At 41.7% G+C, this 18,684-nt stretch overlaps 1 protein-coding gene across 6 annotated transcripts in view; it reads left to right on the top strand.

The window, feature by feature from the left end:
- The window catches only part of klf7b (Kruppel like factor 7b), a 141,448-nt gene that overhangs the window by 65,134 nt on the left and 57,630 nt on the right, over positions 1-18,684 (top strand). Inside the window, exons 4-5 of one of the 6 annotated variants that reach the window (XR_004213558.1) lie at positions 9,081-9,606; positions 9,730-11,573. The exons of 4 other annotated variants lie outside the window; for them this stretch is intronic. Coding sequence is in view for 1 of the 2 variants with exons in the window: in XM_031870144.1 (XP_031726004.1) it covers positions 9,081-9,132 (52 nt within the window). In the remaining variant the exon portion in view is untranslated. Of the gene's footprint in view, positions 1-9,080; positions 11,574-18,684 lie in introns of those variants that run through there. One more of the 6 variants, XM_031870144.1, reaches the window with a different exon arrangement.

The following is an 18,684-nucleotide window of genomic DNA, read 5'->3' as shown; positions in this document are numbered from 1 at the left end:
ATATATATATATATATGTATATACATATATATATGTGTACAAAGCTGAAAACTGCCACAGGCTCTTGTAGCTCCAACGGTTAGCTAACATCTCATTAATCCACAGTGAATGTGTGTGTAAGATACACAAATGAGATGACTGTGCTGAGCTAGGATAAATACATCACCTAGCCTGTCTCTGCATTGAACACCCCGGAAAATGAAAGACGATCAAACTGACATCTGGTAAGACGGCAAATAGGCGTATTTTCATTTGCGCAGCTCTTTCATGCTTCTCCTTTAAATCAATAGTGGGGTGGAGGGGGGGGGGGGGCTGCATCATCGCATGGGCAACAGTTTTTCTTTTGTTGTGCATTTCTTGATAATGCATCTGAGGCAAAAGGCAGTTGGCACAAAGGATCCAACGAATGATGAATCAAACAACGTTTGTTTTCATTCAGGATTCGCGCTACACGCATCTCATGTGGCACTTCGGTTCAGTTCAAGTCTCTTGTTTTACTCACAGGGAATAAAAGTCCTTCACTTTTCGAGACAAAACACTGGAAATTAGTTAGTTTGAAGTTTAGAAGAGACTTGATCATTTTCTTAATGACAGTTGAGGAAAGGAGGAGCTCAGGGGAATTCTTATCTGGACCATAAAGGTTCAAGCATGTAGCTTGCGGTGTAGTCAATTTAACGATTAGGAATGTTTAGTTGAATTTAAATACAAAATGGATTCACGTTTTGTTTTTTGCCAGCCATAGGAATGTATTTAAAAAATATTTTATTATTGGCTTCTTATTGGCTTTCGATTCATGCTGCACGTGGTGGAAGATTTTACTTCTTGATCCTGCATCACTGCGTTTTTCTTCACCCAGTCATGTCTGCCGCAGTTTGACCTCGGTGGAAAACAAAGGCAGAAAAAGAAAAAAAGATGATGCGGTGTGTGTTTCAAAATGAAAGCTAACTAAATCTCCCTGTGGACAAAAGCCAGGGACGTCACAGCGTCTCTGTTTGGTCCTGGAGGTAGAGTGTGTGTGTGCGTGTGCTTACTCATGCCCCTGTGCTGGCAGTTAAATGGATTCTGGCTCTTGGCAGACTGGTCACAGCTAATTGACTGGCACCAGATGCCAGCTCCACTTTAACATACACACTCTCTGTATGTGTGTGTGCCCGCACTACCTTTTCTGGTGAACATCACACACACACGCGCGTTTGCCCTAGAGACAGTGTAATTGGCTGTAGCGGGTTCCCTCTAGTTTGGGTTTTAGACATAAACCCCTCCAGAAACCTGCTGGAAGCTTCTAATCCTGGCTGAGAGCTGGGACTGTATTAGCTCCTTCTTGGCTCACACACAAACGCAGTGTGCGGAGACTCGACATACACACACACACACACACACGCGCGCGTGCAGAATGCAAAGACGCTTAGACGCAAAGTCAAACGTGAACATTTAAAGGTCCAGATGTAACAATGACACAGGCATAACATGCATTGTAACTGCGTACATCAAAGTACTGAAGGTATTTCTGAGCATAAATGTTCATTTTCTGCATTGACAGTGTTGCTGACTTGCAGTTGGAGTTCTCGTGAAACTCTCCTAGATAGAATCATCACTGCAAAGCATGAACATCCGTGTTAGAAAAATATCAGCGTCGGTGTACACAAAAATGTGCAGCGAGAAGTAAACTACAACTTCCGAGGGGCATTTCAGTGAGGAACATCCAATCACAGCCAACGCATTCTCACTGCTCTGAAGCTTCAAACTATGCCGCTCTACGAACCCCTCTAGTGACAATTTTGGACGTGGCAAGGGACGGCGTGTCAATTTACGTTCGTTGCGTGCATAGGGTCTTTTCAAAATAAACTTCCGTCTCCACAGGAAGTTACGTTTAGGCAACAGAACTACTTAGGGTTGAATGATTTCAAATATTTGATGACTCATCCTGCACTCAGGGGCGTTTACAAAAAATGATTCCAATCAAGCAAGACTTTGGGGCAACTGGAACTAACGGAGCAGAGAGCAGGAAGAGATGTGTGTTTGGATATAAGTGGGCCAAAAGCTTTGTTTTCATTTCCCAAACAATGTGGCTGAGGTCAAACTCAATCAAGGGAAACTTGGCCGATTTTCAACCAGCTCTGTGTCACAGCAGCGCAGACAGTACATGCAGATGAATGTGCACGTGTCAAATATTTATCTATTTATATAAAATAAAATAAGTATAGACGTATAATCGTGTCATATTTCTAAACATTTCCTTTATTTTAAACTACAATTGGCTCTATTTAGCTGCGTAATGAGATTAAAGGTGAATAGCTGCAGCCTTGTGCTGCCGTTATTCAAAATACTCATTGTCTGAAAGCATCTATAGTCTTGTTTACATATTTCCAGTATCCCTTTAGGGTAGCCCTAGAGGCTTTTTGATGCTCAAATTACAAAGTGAATGGAAACATGCTTAACATAACCAGGATGTATCTTTACAGTAGTACACACACATGCACGTACACACACACACACATCTGTGGTGGGTGGAGCCCACTAAAATATTACCATGAGAATGGCAAAAAGTGGCAGCCATGGAGAGGTTAACATTAGATAGGCTGTTCAATCTGACACAATTTCTCCTGGGGAAACACACCCGCACACACACACACACGCACACACGCACACTCTGCAGTCTGTCATTAATCCTGCCTAATCAAGCGGGGACCCCCCGATGTTTCTGGAAGGAGGAGGAGTGATGAGGAGGAGGACAAAAAGAAGTGAGGAGGAGAAGGGAGAGTTTAGAGGAGGGGAAGTGGCAAATGGGAAGGAGGAGTGTGTGTGTATGGGGGGGTACCAGCTGGTCTGGCTGCTCCGCGCCCCAGCAGTGACACAGTAACTGGCATGGCCATCTGTCCAGCCACACACACACAGATTGGTGAAGGTGTACAGTAGGTACGACATGGCCACGCTAGATCACAGACAACAGGGATGAGAGCAAAGTTCAACTGTACACTTACATCATGTACGTTGAAATCTGAAAACTTCTGAAATTTCAAATGTCAAAGGGGGTTCTGCCCACACTTTGTGTTTTTAACTAATATCCTAGAAGCTGTCAATACTGAAACACAAAAGCGTTTCCGGTTTTCAAAAAATGTATGTTTTAGACGTCTGTAACTTTTGTTTTACTTGTGTAAACTGTGTACGACACCCCTACACATCATATTTTGCAGCTTGGGCAGAAGCCTCTGGTATCATACGGTATCATACCGCAGAACGTTTCCGCGTGCTTAATAAAGTGAAACAAGGCGGTTAACGTAACACGTAATTAATGTTGTGAAACTGTCGCGGTAAATGTTGGAACAAGTGGTTTACTGGGTGAAACGGTCGCGGCTAACGTTGTAACACACGATTCCCGTTGTAACACATGGGTAACGTTGCGTAACAGTCGCGGTTAAAGTTGTAACACGTGATTAATGTTGTGAAGCGATTGCGGTTAGCGTAATAACAAGTGGTTAACATGTGAAATGGTCACGGATAACGTTGCAACATATGATTAACGTAGTGAATGGTATGAAATCGTTGCGATAAATGCTGTAACACTTGGTCATACAGGTTGCGGTAAACATTGCAACATGTGGGTAATGTTGTGAAACCTATTATTACAGCTAGTGGGCAATATTTGAAGACTAAAAACAGAGGCCTATTTTACTGTTTTAAGCACTCTTTTTTTTGGTCATTGCTCAGCAGCATCAATTAGGCTGATGATGTCATAGGCTTAAACAGCTGAGATTTGTTCGACTGGACATGTGCAGAATATATCTGAATATAGCACTCACAGGTTTATGCACAGGACTTTAGGCTGGTCAAAGATCTCCTTTCAGATGAATTTGTGAGGACAACTTCTTGCTCGAGTTAAACATTTTTAACCGGTTTCTTAAATTTTCCAACTCAATGTGACGTTGCACCCTAATTACTGAATGCTCAATGAAGTTTCCTGCAGGATCTGAAGACTGATATAAGGAGAAGGAACCATCTGAGAGACCGAAGAGTTTGCTGCAGTGTGCAAAACTTTCTATTGTACTTTTGAGTGTTGAGCTCTGTCTACTTGCATCTGGATAGCCTGCCTAAACACACACACACACACATAGAATAGCCCTGACTAATTAATAATGAATAAAGCCTCTGGCAAATTGAATTTTTAATTTCTCATTTTATCCTTGCCCACATTTTGTTTTGCCTCTCCTTTAGTCATATCATTTGCGATTCATTTTTATTGGGAATGTTCAGCTTTAATAGTGTAATTAAATTAAAACGCTCGTGACATTGCGATTCTTATATTACTCATCAACCAGCACCTGGTTTTATGTCTCTCTCTCACACCCGGTGCAGTCACTGCTGAGTTAAATTGCCCGGCATCAGAGAGTACTGCCAGCCTGTCTGCATTAGTGTCCCTGTTCACGATGCATATCTAATTAGTTTCTACAATAGTATTGTACTCGGAGCTCGAGGACCGACTGCAGAGCTGTGGAGGTCTGGCTGTGATTTATGGTCGTGTTTGAGTCGTATTTAGGAAGTCACTGAGCCTGAATTGGCCCGTATTCATCTCTACGTTTGGGTTTCACTGGTGTGACATAATAGTAAGACTATTGAAGTTCACTGTCATTTATAATGAAGAGGTTGAAAATCTCTGCAGTTCTCTGCATTCATACATTTGTGTTTTAAGCCGTCAGCTCTCCTATACATGTTGAGATAATTCTCTTACCTTTCAGCTTTGCAAAATTCTGCATAAGGGGCCCTCCTGCCACAGGGTCACACCTGACACCCCAGTGTATTATACTGCTGCAATACAATTATAAATTAAAGCTGCGAGCAGCATTGATCGGGCCCTCACAACTTCACGCACGTCGAGGGTACTAGCAGGACTCTGGCCATGCATTTCTGTGACCATCATACACTGCGTGCACGAGTGAGATGATATTTCCTGCGTAGACCAGCAGCGTAGCAAGATCATGTTGCCAGGTCTTAAGCCTCAAATGTTTTGAGTGTACATCCGATACAATCATAAATGTAAGCCTGTTAAGATCATTAAGAAAATAAATGTGTGTGAATGCGTTTCAGTGTTTGTAACATAACAGACTGTCAGTTTACTGGGATGGGGTTCAACTCCCTGCAGTGTCCTGCTGATTATATTTGGACTTACATGAAAGTTAACAAAACGGTAGTGCCATTTGCTGTTACTTGAACACTTTAATTTAACACTGTTTTCATTTTAAGTTCTTCTGTGACTTTAGATTGTAGTGTGAAGCATTCATTGTAACATTTTACCTGATTGTCATGAAGAAGCTCTGGACAGATCATTTATACTAATGCCCACGGACATGGTTTGAGAATCCACTGTTATCTAACTTTTGCTCTCCAAGCATCTTAGTTTGCACATATTTAGATCAGAGAAGTCTTTTTCTCATGGTGTGCCCACAAACCCTTTCAATAAGTTCAGTGTTTGGGCCACTGTAATTATAGAATCCTGCTTACGTCCATGCTTATCAGTAGGTGGCGCTATGACTATGAGTTAATATTGGCATGCAGAAGTCCTAAAGACATGACAGTCAACAAGCATGTCAAGTTTGGGACAGTTTTGACAAAGTACAGTCGAGTTACAACAGCTTGATGGATGATGGTGAACCATGTAAAATGGCCGTCACACCATATCCATGTCGTTCGATGAAACTTAAAGCTTTTAGTAACTTTTAATCTCTAAGGTCTTTAGATTGTTCTGACCAAATTCTAAGCTGATCGGATTAATTCCCTAGGAGGAGTTCGTAGTACAGCACCTGGAAATGGAAAACAAACACGAGAAATTCATACAAAATTCAAAATGGCTGACTTCCGGTTGGGTTTAGAGCATGGTCCCAAGAGACTTTATTTTAAGTCCACATGTGATACATGTGCCTACCAAATTTTGTAAATCTATGTGAAACGTACAGCGAGGGCTGCTTCGTTGAAATTTTGTAGGGGGCGCTATTGAGCCGATTTGCCACTCTGAACCAATAAAATCATATTATATAACTACATTTTGGGCTTTAAATGTGTATGCCAAGTTTGCTTATGTTTTGAGCATGCCTAGCCTCTCAAAAACACCTTAATTTTTCATGGTGAAGAATGCGTCGCCACGGCAACAGCTTTTCACGAAACAACAAGCTTTGAGTAACTTTTCATCACAACGGTCTTTAGACTGTACCGACCAAATTTGAAGTTGATCTGATTAATTACCTAGGAGTTCGTTAAAGTGCAGCGCCTGGAAATGACAAAAACGACACTAGAAATTCATAAAAAATTCAAAATGGCTGACTTCCGGTTGGGTTTAGAGTATGGCCCCAAGAGACTTTTATTTAAGTCCATATGTGATACATGTTCCTACCAAATTTCATACATCTAGGTCAAACATACTGCGAGGGCTGCTTCGTCGACATTTTGTAGGGGGCGCTATTGAGCCGATTTGCCACTCTGAACCAATAAAATCATATTCCATAACTACATTTTGGGCTTGTAATCTGCTTGCCAAGTTTGCTTATGTTTCGAGCATTTTTAGCCTCTCAAAGTGACCTTCGTTGTTAACGGCGAAGACTGCATCGCCACGGCAACGGTGTTCGACGAAACATCAAAAGCTTCATGAACTGGTATTATGAACTTCTTACATTTGTGTGGAAGTAATTTGATGTTGATTTGATTTACCTACTAAGAGAAACAAGCCAAAGTATAAAGACTTTAAGTTCCTGTTACCAGTAGGTGGCGCTATGACTATGATTCAAAATTGGCCTGCAGATGTCTTCAGGCCGGGAGTCTAATCAAACATGTGCAATCTGGTAAAGATCTGATGATGTGGAGTTGAGTTACATCAGTTTATTCGTTCATGGCGAAGGATCGAAATTCGGCGAGCCGCCACGTCGCCACCCTTCAACAACTTATTACAATTTTCACAATGAAGCATTATCAAGGTCTTAAGGCTGTTCTGACAACATTTTAGAAGGATCTGATTCATCTGTGAGGAGCAGGATGTCAAAGTACACAACTTACAACTTCCAGTTGCCACTAGGTGGCGCTATTAATATGATTCTAAATTATTACATAGATGTGTTCCGGGTCAGGATGTTATGACATATGAGAGATTTGGAGCAGATTCAACAATGTACGGCCGAGTTACAACAACTTCCTGTTTCGCGGCGAATGGTGTTTTTTTGACGCCACGCCATGGACACATAGTTCGATAACTTTTTGATCTTTGAGTAACTTTTCACTGCCAAGGTCTCAAGAGCATACTGACCGAATCTGAAGTCAATCGGGTCAAATCTCTGGGAGGAGTTCGTTAAAGTATGACGCCTTGAAATGGTCAAAAAACGTCATAAAAGTCAAAATGGCCAACTTCCTGTTTGGTTTAATGAAAAACTCCAAGAGGATTTTTTTGTGCGTCTCATCACGTTCCACATACCTACCAAATTTCATACAGCTAGGTGAAACCCAATGTTGGGGCTACTCAACAGGGGGCGCTATCGAGCCAATATTTCATACCGCAGTTGGACACCCCAATCAGACTGCAATTTTCGCAAATTCTGGCTTGCGTGCCAAATTTCGACATTTTCCCAGTATCCCAAGCACCTCCTTTTTGCGACGAAACACTAAGAATAAGAATAATAATAATAATAATAAACAATCGAAAAACAATAGGTCCTCCGCTCCGACTACGTCGGTGCTCGGGCCCTAATTAATACCATTATTATATTTATTTCCGCTGCATTCAAGCCCGTTCAAACTGAATCCCCCATATTTTCTTTCATACATTTTCAATAATAAATGATTATTTTTACTATGGCTTGACTGAGTATGCAGTATGCCAAGCTAATCGGTATTTTGTTGTCAGTGTCGATCCATTGCTTTCCATCTTGCATTAGTCCAGAGTTATAACTAAACCTGGAATGAGAGACTAGCTAATAATTGTCTTAATGTTACACATTAGCTAGTTAGCTTGTGTAGTTAGTGCGTGCATCACTGGTAGGGCTGGGCTAAGGTATCGACCGAAACAACCCAGTGCCAAGTAGTATCGAAACTTCTCCAGTCTACTGATACCTTCAATTGTAACTTTCTGTGCCCAGATCTGGGAAATATATGACCATTTTCATGGCTCTGCACACGGTGATGTCTGAGCCAATGGCTAGCAGCTAACAGTGCTAACTGTGCCAGCGATGGCAAGAGTGCTGACAGAGCTAACCATTTTAACCTAAGGGGGAACCATAGGGTGACAACAACGCAGTCCTGACAGCGTGGGTAACGACTGTATGAACGCTGTGAAGCGCAGTGGAAATTAGTTAGCCAGTGATATACACACAGCTGGGCATCAAATTAAGTATTTTTTTGGTATCGGTATTACTTTAAAGGTACTGGTAATGGCACTGGCATTGTCATTTTTTAATCCTTTTTAATACCCAGCCCTAATCACAGGTCACTTAGATTCTCAACTAACATAATGCCAACTCTGCATATATATGTATGTTTCCACCACCTTGAAAATACTACGTAAATGTTCACTTGTGTTTAAACCAGAGTGCACGGTGGAGGGTTCAGGGGGCGTGGGACTGACGAGTATACACAGAGCCATGGAGTGAGCCGAGCAGTTCCCAGTAAACACAGGGCCAACGTGTAAAGTAGGGAGGCTGGGAGTGTGGAACATTTCCAGCTAATACATGTAGCCGGTGTGGGGTTCAAGGGACCTGGGATAATGGAGAGTTACCAAGATATATACAGAGCCAGTGGGTAGATCAGGGGGGGCATTGACCAGTAACACTTGCCTGATGTATTCTGGTTATCTTTTCAAATTGTGCTTTTGCACCTCTTTAAATTGGCAGCAGGCTTTTAGATGTATAAAGGCTGCTTTCTTTACTGTTTATTGTTATTTAAATTTTTTTTAAATAAGTCTGCTGTGTTCTGTTTTCTTTTTCACTTTCCAAGCATTAATACATGTTCAGCTTAAAATGTTTCTATGTCTCCTTTTCCTGTATTTTCCGTGCATGTTTCATGCTATTCAGGGTGTTGGATTGACGTGCGTTCTCCATTTCTCTCTGCAGGTGTTTCTCTCGGTCGGACCACCTGGCCCTGCACATGAAGAGGCACATCTGAGGGCAAAAAGAAAAGGAGAGGGAGAAGGTGGAAGAAGCAAGAGGAGAAATAGGAGGAGGAGGAGGAGGAAATAGGAGGAGAGAAGGATGGGCACTCAAGCTACCAACTGCCCGCCTCGTTCACCCCGTCCATAAACCAGCCGGCAGCCATAACGCCTGCGGGGCGGTGCATCCATCTGAGAGTGCTGCGAAGATCAAATGCAACGACGGCCCTCTCCATAGAGGCGGCGGCTGGAGGGACACGAGGAGTAGCTAGATTGTTGTTTTTTTCTTTAAAACTACACACTTGCAATAGTGAACGACCAACAAACCCGTCTTTGAATGCATCATCCCGGTAAACCCCAGCTCTCTCGTGTGGCTCTGGGGGCTTGGACACTGCCAAACCAACATATACTTATCTTACTTGATCAAAACATTACGCCGCTTTTTTTCTTTCTCTGTAGTCAGTGTGTTTCAACTATAAAGAACACTTTAGGTAAAGAGATAGTTCAGTGGGGAAACTTTAAATATCCATATAGTCAGTTGTTAGTGCTTTACCGGCTTTTGAAATCAAATACTCAACTTTTTTCATTGTTTTTTCAATATTTCTCATACACAGAACATCAGAAACCATCATCTGCCGCAGTCAGCTTCAGTAATCTATGTGAAGAAAACAACAACCAATCTGCAGGAGAGAGACTGTCAAGATTGACTTCCAGCATAGTTGACAATCAGGGCTCGGACGCTGGGTGTTTTTCGGTGCACCCATGGGGCCTGGTTGGTCAGCTCTCAGGCTCTCCTCCGGTGGGTGTTTGCATCTCTCACCTACGCAGAAACGCCTGCCGCCTCCGCAGGACATCTGACAGAAATGCGCAGCGACACTTTCTTCCCTTTTTTTCTACTTAGAGGACGATAATTATTCTTATTGTGGTTATTGCAAAGAATGACACTTTGTTCTTTTTTTGTCTCTTGGAGAAAACGTCTTAAAACTCACTGAATTGTGTTTGAGGAAAAAGAAAAGAAAAAAAAAATCTTTAAAATGACTTCAACCGAATGTGTGGGATGAGAAGGAGAGCGTTGTTGGTCTTTTAATCCCCATGTGCACCGGCTCTGTTTCTTCAGTCTGTAAGCAACCAGTGGATGAACAAAAAAAAAAAAGAATCATACCAACACTCAGAAAAGGGATTTGTACTTTTTTGGACTAAAATAAAAGCGGAGAGGTCTTCAGGTTTCTTTGTTTTTTTCAGCGCTGCTCTTTCTGCCCCGCGATTCACTCCAGCTGAAAAGCGAAACCCTTTGCATGACCCTTTGTGGTCTCGCACTCTTACCGGAGTCAGGCGGAGGACTCGCTGGAAAAATGGAAAACCTGTTTTCTCTTCTTCTTTTTATGCTTTTTTTGTTGATTCTGAGAGTCGTCATGGAGCCCTTTCACAGACTCCCGAGATCTCATCTCGCCGGGCAGCACTGCGGGGCACGAGCGGAGGCTGAGGAGCAGCTTTTTGCTCACTTGCGTGGGACTCAAGGCACCAGCCGAAACCTTTGTGTGGCGGTGCCGAACAGACACGGTCACGTCAGCCCGGTCGAATTTGCCTGTTTTCGTAAACATTGACTGCACTGACTTTTTTTTTTTTCAATGTTATCTGTGCTTTTTTTCTTTTCTTTTCTACAGCTGAAAAAAAATGAATTCAAAGAAAAAAAAAACTCATAAAAAGACTTGGAAAAAAAAAATGACACAAAAAACACTTCTGTCTCGCGCTAACACATTGTATAGAGAACAAGAACACATACTCCGTCAACACACAGACTTACACTGCGGTTTCTTTGCTCACGGCTCATCTTGAGATAAGACTAATAAGATTTCGGAAAATAATTATTAAACGAATGAACAGAGTTGGAAAACAAAACACTGCATGGCAGGCTTTATTGCGAACACACACACGAGCTCATGTACACACACAGACACACACACACACACTCTTCCTGGAATTATATGTTCTGCTCCCAGATCTTTTTTCACAGTAGGAATTTAGCAACTGTTGTTTAGTAGAAGAGTATCTTAGCTCTCGGCTGGAGGTAACAAACGATTCCAAATCCTTTGAAGTGACAAATCACCTTGTTCTCGGGTCCAGCAATCACCCACATATCCCTCGCTACAGTTTGTGCCTCATTTAAGCAGCGCTTTCGCTTCAGAGATTCCGGTAACGTCGTTGGTTATGATTGAGGGTATAAACCACTGCTTTCGTCGAATAATAAATAGAAGTAAAACAATTGCAGCAGGTCTTTTTTTGCAAAGCATGTTGAAAACATGCCAATAATCCTCATATACTTTTCTACCCTGCCTCTCGTGTACAGTGAATTTGAATGTCTTGACCTGGAAATCTGGGAAATCAGTTTTCCAATAATTGAAAGTCCAGTGAAAAAAGTGACTAAATCGACAGAAACATTTGTGGAAAACAGTTATTTAAAAAAAATAGATTTTCATATAGACAAACTGTCATTGGGATCACAAGCTCCTCAAACTTCTTTCCCATAACATATATATTGTTGTTGAGGATTGAGTCTTGTGGTAACCCCCTGCATTCATGTTGGTGATATATCAATGAAATTAATTTGAACACCTCAAGGTAGCAAATTAAATCTCTGTGCCAAATTTAATTTTGGCATTCTAATTAGCACATCAAGGAAGTGAATAAAATACTTGTTGATGCCAAAGGCCTGTGGGATGGTTTGCTAACAGCCGTTTGCTAGCTTGCTAGCTAGTAACACGAAGCCAACTAGCTAGCTTGGGGCAATGCGTGCAAGACATGGATGTATTATAAGATCTGGATCTTAAGGTCTTATTATACATCTGTGGTACAACTGCCACAAGGGATGTAGGACTGTCGTTTTCCAACTTCTTGTTGTGAGCGAGTGTTTATGAGCATGTCTTCAAAAAACACACATGGCCTGCTGGGGTGTTTTCTCAATTGACTTTTATCTGTGAACTGAATGTAAACCCTTAATGCTAAAATGTCCAATGTATAAAATGATAAATTATATAAAACTGTGGCGAGCACATATCCACAACGCCTGCTTCCTTCACCTAATGGTTGCAGGACAAAAAAAGAATCTCTCCTTGCAATCAGGGCATTGCTGATACCGCCAACACTGACACCACTGCTCCATCCGCCCACCACCACCTATATGCCCCGTAGCGCATGCAAACAGTTTTAACACTCGCTGCTGTTGACTGGTGCAGCTGGGTGAGGGCGTAGGGTTCCCTGAAGCTGGCGGGGGGATTTCACATCCCAGCGTGCCCAGTCATCGCGCCAGTCAACCTTGCCAGCCTTCATTAGGTGAAATAGTGAGAACATTCCCCTTTGAGGGGGTTTATGGTGCAGCTTCGAACAATCGATACCAAAAACCTCCAGCGTGGAACTGCCCTTTAGCCACGGGCAGAGTCTCCCCGGTCAGGGGAGATCAGCGGGAGACCGCCTCCATATGAGGCCTCTGTATCCAGCGGCAGCTTTTTCTCTACTAACTCTCTGTTTCTGCTAAATACGACGTAAAGCAACCCACATCTGAGATGAATCCACCGTCTCACTTTTGATTTCAATTCATTGTTCGGTTTCTGTTACTGAAGCTCTATTGATGGTTGTTTTTCTTCAGATTGGATGATGCAAAGTCACGCTAAAATGTTGAGACATGCGACCGGATGTATAAGGAGCCCTCCTATACAGGATGTACAATCATAGAGGGATGGGGATCGTAGCACTTTTGTGAGGCTTTTGATTGCATGAATGTGTACGTATGTATGTGTCCCCATTAGGCATACTGTAAGGGAGGCAGTGATTCAGCAAAGTGGTTGATAACAGATTTTTTTTTTACTGCTGAACATGTGTGGGAGAAATGTTGGTTGATGCATTTCCTGTTTGAAAATGCTGTTAATCTAAGCAACGGCTAACAATGTGTTTATTAGGTTTTTGTTCAGACCCCTCATTTGTTCATACATTCATTCATTCATTATTTCAAGTCATGGAGCTTGATGACTTGAGCCAAAAGAGATGAAAACTTGCACTTTGTATTAAAAGACGCTAAAATCAGACTCCTCTCTGCCAGACTAGTTTAAGTGGTAGTTTTCTGAGGGACATTTACTAGATTATTCAAAGATGGGGGAAAAAAGAATAATACAAATATCTGGATGTAAATCAGATCTTAAAGATGCCACTTACATCATAAAAACTAAAATGTTTAGTAACAGTATTTTCTGAGCTGGTAAGGGCACAAGAAGACCTACTTTACAAAAAAATCGGATCAGTCAGTGTCTTCTTGCAGTGGCAAACGTTTTCATGCATAGTGACTCAAAGCTGAAATTGAATAACAATTTAAATTGATGTTTTTTTAAAAAGATTACGATATGTCTAGGTTAAAAATCAATAAACAACGAAAGTGATGAGCCTTAAAGGTGCAGTGTGTAGGATGTGGCGGCATCTAGCGGTGAGTTTGCAGATTGCCACCAACTGAAACTTCCTGTGTGCCAAGCGTGTAGGACAAGGGTTAGCAACCTTTTTGATATGACATGCCATTTTTAAATGTTCTTGTTAATCAATGTGCCATATCAACATTAAATGTAACATTTATTTGAATTATGACACCAAATTCAAAATTGAATTCTCCAACTGACTTTTTAATTGTATTCCATCCATATAGGCAAAGTGCATATACAAGCACTATACAAGAAGGCTGCCATCCTCATGAAAACATCCACATCTGAATTAAAATGATAAACCCTACCAACCTCCCACCAATCTTGTTCATCAGCAATAAACTTAACAAATTCTGAGAAGGTGGCAAAGACTGCTAGCCAATCGGAGGCAGAGTAGGACGGGCCTTCGTGGAATGCCAATGGGAGATAAAATCAATCATACTAATGTAAATAACAGGCCAATGGCAACTGCCAATGGTATGCAAAAAAGTGAATTGCCCTATCTAGAGCCAGTGTTTGGTTTGTCCGTTCTAGGCTCCTGTCTAAAAAAATAGCGTCCATTTCCGTAAAGAGGAACCGCTCCATATTTAGAAATAAACGGCTCATTTGAAGGCATTGAAAAAACACTTACATTCCATTTCTGCCAATGGAGCCCTTAAATGCTACACACTGTTACTTAAAGTACACTCGAAGGAAGGCGTCACTTTCAGGACATTTCTGTAATCTTTTTAGGAATGACATATTGATCAATTGTGTCCAGAACAACAAAGATGAGCGTACAACAAAGATGAGCGTGCAGCAAATACAACTCACAGTTCTTCTCTTTCAGTAAAATCCATCTTGACATCGGACAGATCTCAAAGTCCCTTCAAAAATACTTTAGCTTCCTTCGTGTTGAAGCAGGTTTTCTGTCACAGTGTTGCTACGGGTCTTCCGTCGTCCCTCAGGGTCCTCCAGGCCAGCTAGCAGCCGTCCCACAGCTCTGATTAGCATTAGCACTCCCGGGTCCTCTTCTCTAGTCGCAGTTCAGCTAATGAGATAGCTCTGGGTCACAGGGAAACTCAGTGGTCTGGAGAAAAAAAAACAACAGGGACCTTGAGCCCGGACCGATTCCAGCACCATGTACCCAGTGGACAGATCTGATGTGGAACAAATAGAAGATCCCGTTAGCATTGAGAAATGCCAGGAGACAGCGAGATGTTTGTTACATAGACTAAACTACGATGTGAACAAAGAAGTTCCCTGCATGAATATTCAAATCATTAAATCAGCCTGTGCGTTTTATCTCATGGATTAGGGATAAAATAAATTACCATTTATCTGCAAAGGCCCTACAGATATAAAATCCACTCTGTGTCTCCAAACCCTCCCTCTTCCTTCACAGTTAAAGGGCCATGCTTGTCTTCCTCCATCCTCACCCCATCTCTCCCTCTCTTTCCACAGCAGTTGTCTATGCACTATCAGCCGCAGGAATGCTGAATGCACACTTTACACGTTTTGCCCCAAAGATATGCATATTTGCAAGTTAACTGCTGTGAATGTAGTAGATGTAGAGGAAAGAGCCGAGAGGGCAGAGACGCAGAAGAGGAGCGTTGGATGCAAGGTGGAAGGAGAGGGATTGTTTTTCTTATGATCGTCCCATTAAATCTTAATTACCAGTACACTCCGACTCTTCGCGCTTCATAACGTTCTCAGTCTCTTGTCTACTGTCAGCTGGAGCTGAACTCATTGTTCACAAATGTAAAATAATGTTCTCATGGTCTTCTAGGCAGGAGTGAAGAGGCTTTACTTTAAGTTAGCTTCTGAGCACACTGCGAATAGTTGTTGTCATATTTCAAAGTCACAGGCGGGCTGGAGACCATTCCTAAACATCAAATGGTTAATAAATCCAGAGGAGAAGTTCTATACTTTGGGATTTATTGTGGACGCTTACACACTGGCAGGTTAGTCTGAATGCGGAAATGGTTTGCCCAAAAATACAAAGTTTTTTCAAGTGCAAAAAAAACTGCGCCCAAACCACCTGAATGAGGTCGTCCGAAAGGTGAACTGTTGACAAACTTTAGCGCAGTTCGTCTGCGGTCAGAAAGCAGTTCGTACTCCACGAGGAAAAACTTGTCCGCATGTCATGACAAAGTCATTACTGGCATCCTCGCAGAATTCGGAACCCCAAACCAACAAACCCAGTGAGACAACCGCCTTCAGACATCATCTTTGACCACAGCCAGTTGTTTGGACACAGTCCTTTAAAGGGACCACGCTTCAGTCTCCACAGTTTTCTACCATATCACCCTGAAGAAGGAAGCTTTTGTAAATAGCGGGAGATCTTACGCACAGATCTCTCTGTGTGAAACAAAACCGGGGCGACGGCACCGTCTCAGACTTTTCAGCGCTTCTATAGACTTGCTTTAGTTCACGCAAAACATTGCACTACATGATCATACTTAGCTATCGCACTACTTCCATGAGCACGCACTGCTAGCTTAGTTTATTGGAGCACTCTGTCAAATATCCACTTAACATTTCGTTACATGTCCAGGATGCTCTTCGCCACCAAGAACCATTTACTACAGGTCCACTTGCGATAGACCAGTGTGATGCATCGGCTTCCAGTGAAATGCCTTTTTCATCTCCGTCGTTTGGGAGGAGTATGTCGTACTTTGCAAACATTCAGTCATGCTGTGACTTGGTTGGAACTTTCTTGGTATCAGTGGCATCCCTGACTCTGTCTGTCTGTAACTACTGTGTTTGTCCATGCTTGATGTGTCAGTATATAAGAGATTCACAGATCTTTACCCCTGTCCTTGTGTCTGTATGTTTCACCTCCACCCACTCAAAACCCTCTCCGCCAAAACCACGAGCAGTCAGAGCCCTCTGGGGCCTAAAAGTCTTCAGATATCCGGCTGTACTAGGGAGTTTTCTCAAGAGCTATATGCTGCTTGGGAGCTCTTAGCAGTTCTTTGTCGAGACTGCAATATCTTTTCCACCTTTCCAGCTAAATATCCGGTCGGTAGGTCCAGTTTTAAGTTCAGTCGACCCCTCCTTGTAGGTGCTTTTCCATCTCTGTCAATTCATCTGCTCAGTTAGACCACCTAGGATTATTAATACCTGGGAACTACGTTTTGGAGTTTTCCAGTTGTTTGACCCCTCTAAGTATGTGCAAAAAAGGATTGGTATCAAAAATGTTCCGTTTGTCCGTCAAACAGCACAGTACAGTATCGCATTTGAGATAAACTTAGTAAGGGAATTTGGCATTACTTATTTTGCCGATCAACTTGTTTTAATTCCTGTGCAAACAGAACAAGACATGCTTCAACTAGAACAGCATCAAAGATCGTCCACCTTGGGAAATGTGTTATTTCTCTCACAAATATATATATTTTAAAAATTTGACAATCCTCAACAAGTCTGGAAAATATTGCGATGTGTTGCTGACTAATTATCTGCCCGTCTTTCAAGATAAGAAATGTTCAGGGGTGAAACAAGAAAGATCTCCTTCAGTCCATTTATTGAAAGCTTCGAGGCATGTCCACCTACGCACCTGGATCTTTTATACAGAGTTAGAAAGATTCATTTTTATTTTATTGAGACTCCCTTATGGGATAAACAATAACTTCCCAACAGGAAACAGTTAAAACAAAGTTCTTGGGTACCATTAAGTCTTGTTTATGACTTCGTAGAAACCAAAGAACCCTTCATGTCGCCGATCAACGTGATCAAACGACAACACGATTCCTTAGTTCCTTCCTAAATGTTCTTCCTGTTGGTTCTGACAACCAATGTTGCTGCTCACCAGCTGCTTTTCAGAGATCTAGGACACGATGGAGAAGACACCTGACACCTTCATATCTCCTCAGGTTTAAGTGGCAAACAAAAGTTTTCAGCTACTTTTGGTTAAACTTGAGGTTTCATAAATGCGCAAGATGGTCCTCTTGCTTGCCCAAATCGACGTTATTGTAAAGACGTATTAAATGCAACCTTCAAAATCTCTGCAATGCATCTGGTGTGTAACATACTGTTGTAATCAAAAGGAATGAGTCAGGCTCACATTAAAGAGAATACCCACACTAACTACAAATACTCGGCGGAGACAAATTTATTTTGTGCCAATCCTCAGGCCACATATTCGGGGGGGTGGGGGGAAGTGACCAATCCAGTGTCATCGTTTCAGGAAAACTTTGTTTTGGCACCTTATTCTATCATCACAGTGATGTCAAACCGTAACTGCGAAGGGTTCACAACGATATGTTTCCTGGGATAAGAGAAGAGAAGACTCTTTTTACCATCACGACGTCACGACTCGCCCGTCCTGCAGTGGCTCTGTTACTCTGATACCTTTCATATCAACCTTTGCTCCATAAACCTTCACTCCACACTCGCCTTCCTCTCCTCTGGTACCGTCACCTCTGTTGACTTTTTTTATCTTAAGTTCTCTTGTTTTACTTACAATTTTTTGCTGTACAAAGTGTTTAAAATATTATTTGTATTATATGATGTTAGTATGGTAATGTTCTTTATTAAGGAAGAAGAAAATTTATTTTTGTTACTGGTCTGTTTCATAATTCTTTTTCTAAATTGGTATTGTAAGATATCTATGCAAGAACTGTTAAGTGGAGCATTTTTATTTAAGAATGTAATATGTGTAATAAATGGTAGAATCTGCTCATGGCTCTCCTGTGTTGTTTTTTTAAAGGTTATCTAGTATGACTTTTTAATCTCAGAGAATATTCAAGTTTCTTTTGAGTTCTTTCTTGTAAATTAGTTTTTTCTAATGAGTTTTTCTCATTTATTTTCCCCTTTTCCCCCTAATATGGCCCTAATTCAGCATTGTAGGCATCTCTGGGAAATGCCAAAGAACAAAAGAAAAAGCTCAGACTGCAACAAATTATTACATCTTGACTAATCAATTTATCATGTGGCCCATAAATTGTGAGAAAATAGAATGCCTAAATGCAGTAATATTTTAAAGAAATTCCAAGTTGGCGTCTTTAACATATTTGCTAACAGTCTGAAACCTATAGATCAGGGGTATTCAATTAAAATTCCAAAAGGTCCAGATTGAGAAAATCTCCTCGGGCAAAGGTCCGGAACATTACAATAATATCTAACTTG

The sequence above is a fragment of the Anarrhichthys ocellatus genome, unplaced genomic scaffold (genome assembly GCF_004355925.1).
Source record: "Anarrhichthys ocellatus isolate YVR2014 unplaced genomic scaffold, GSC_Weel_1.0 scaffold51, whole genome shotgun sequence".
Taxonomy (NCBI): Eukaryota; Metazoa; Chordata; class Actinopteri; order Perciformes; family Anarhichadidae; genus Anarrhichthys; species Anarrhichthys ocellatus.
Note: the sequence above shows the minus strand (reverse complement) of the source record. Positions and strands in the feature narration are given on the sequence as shown.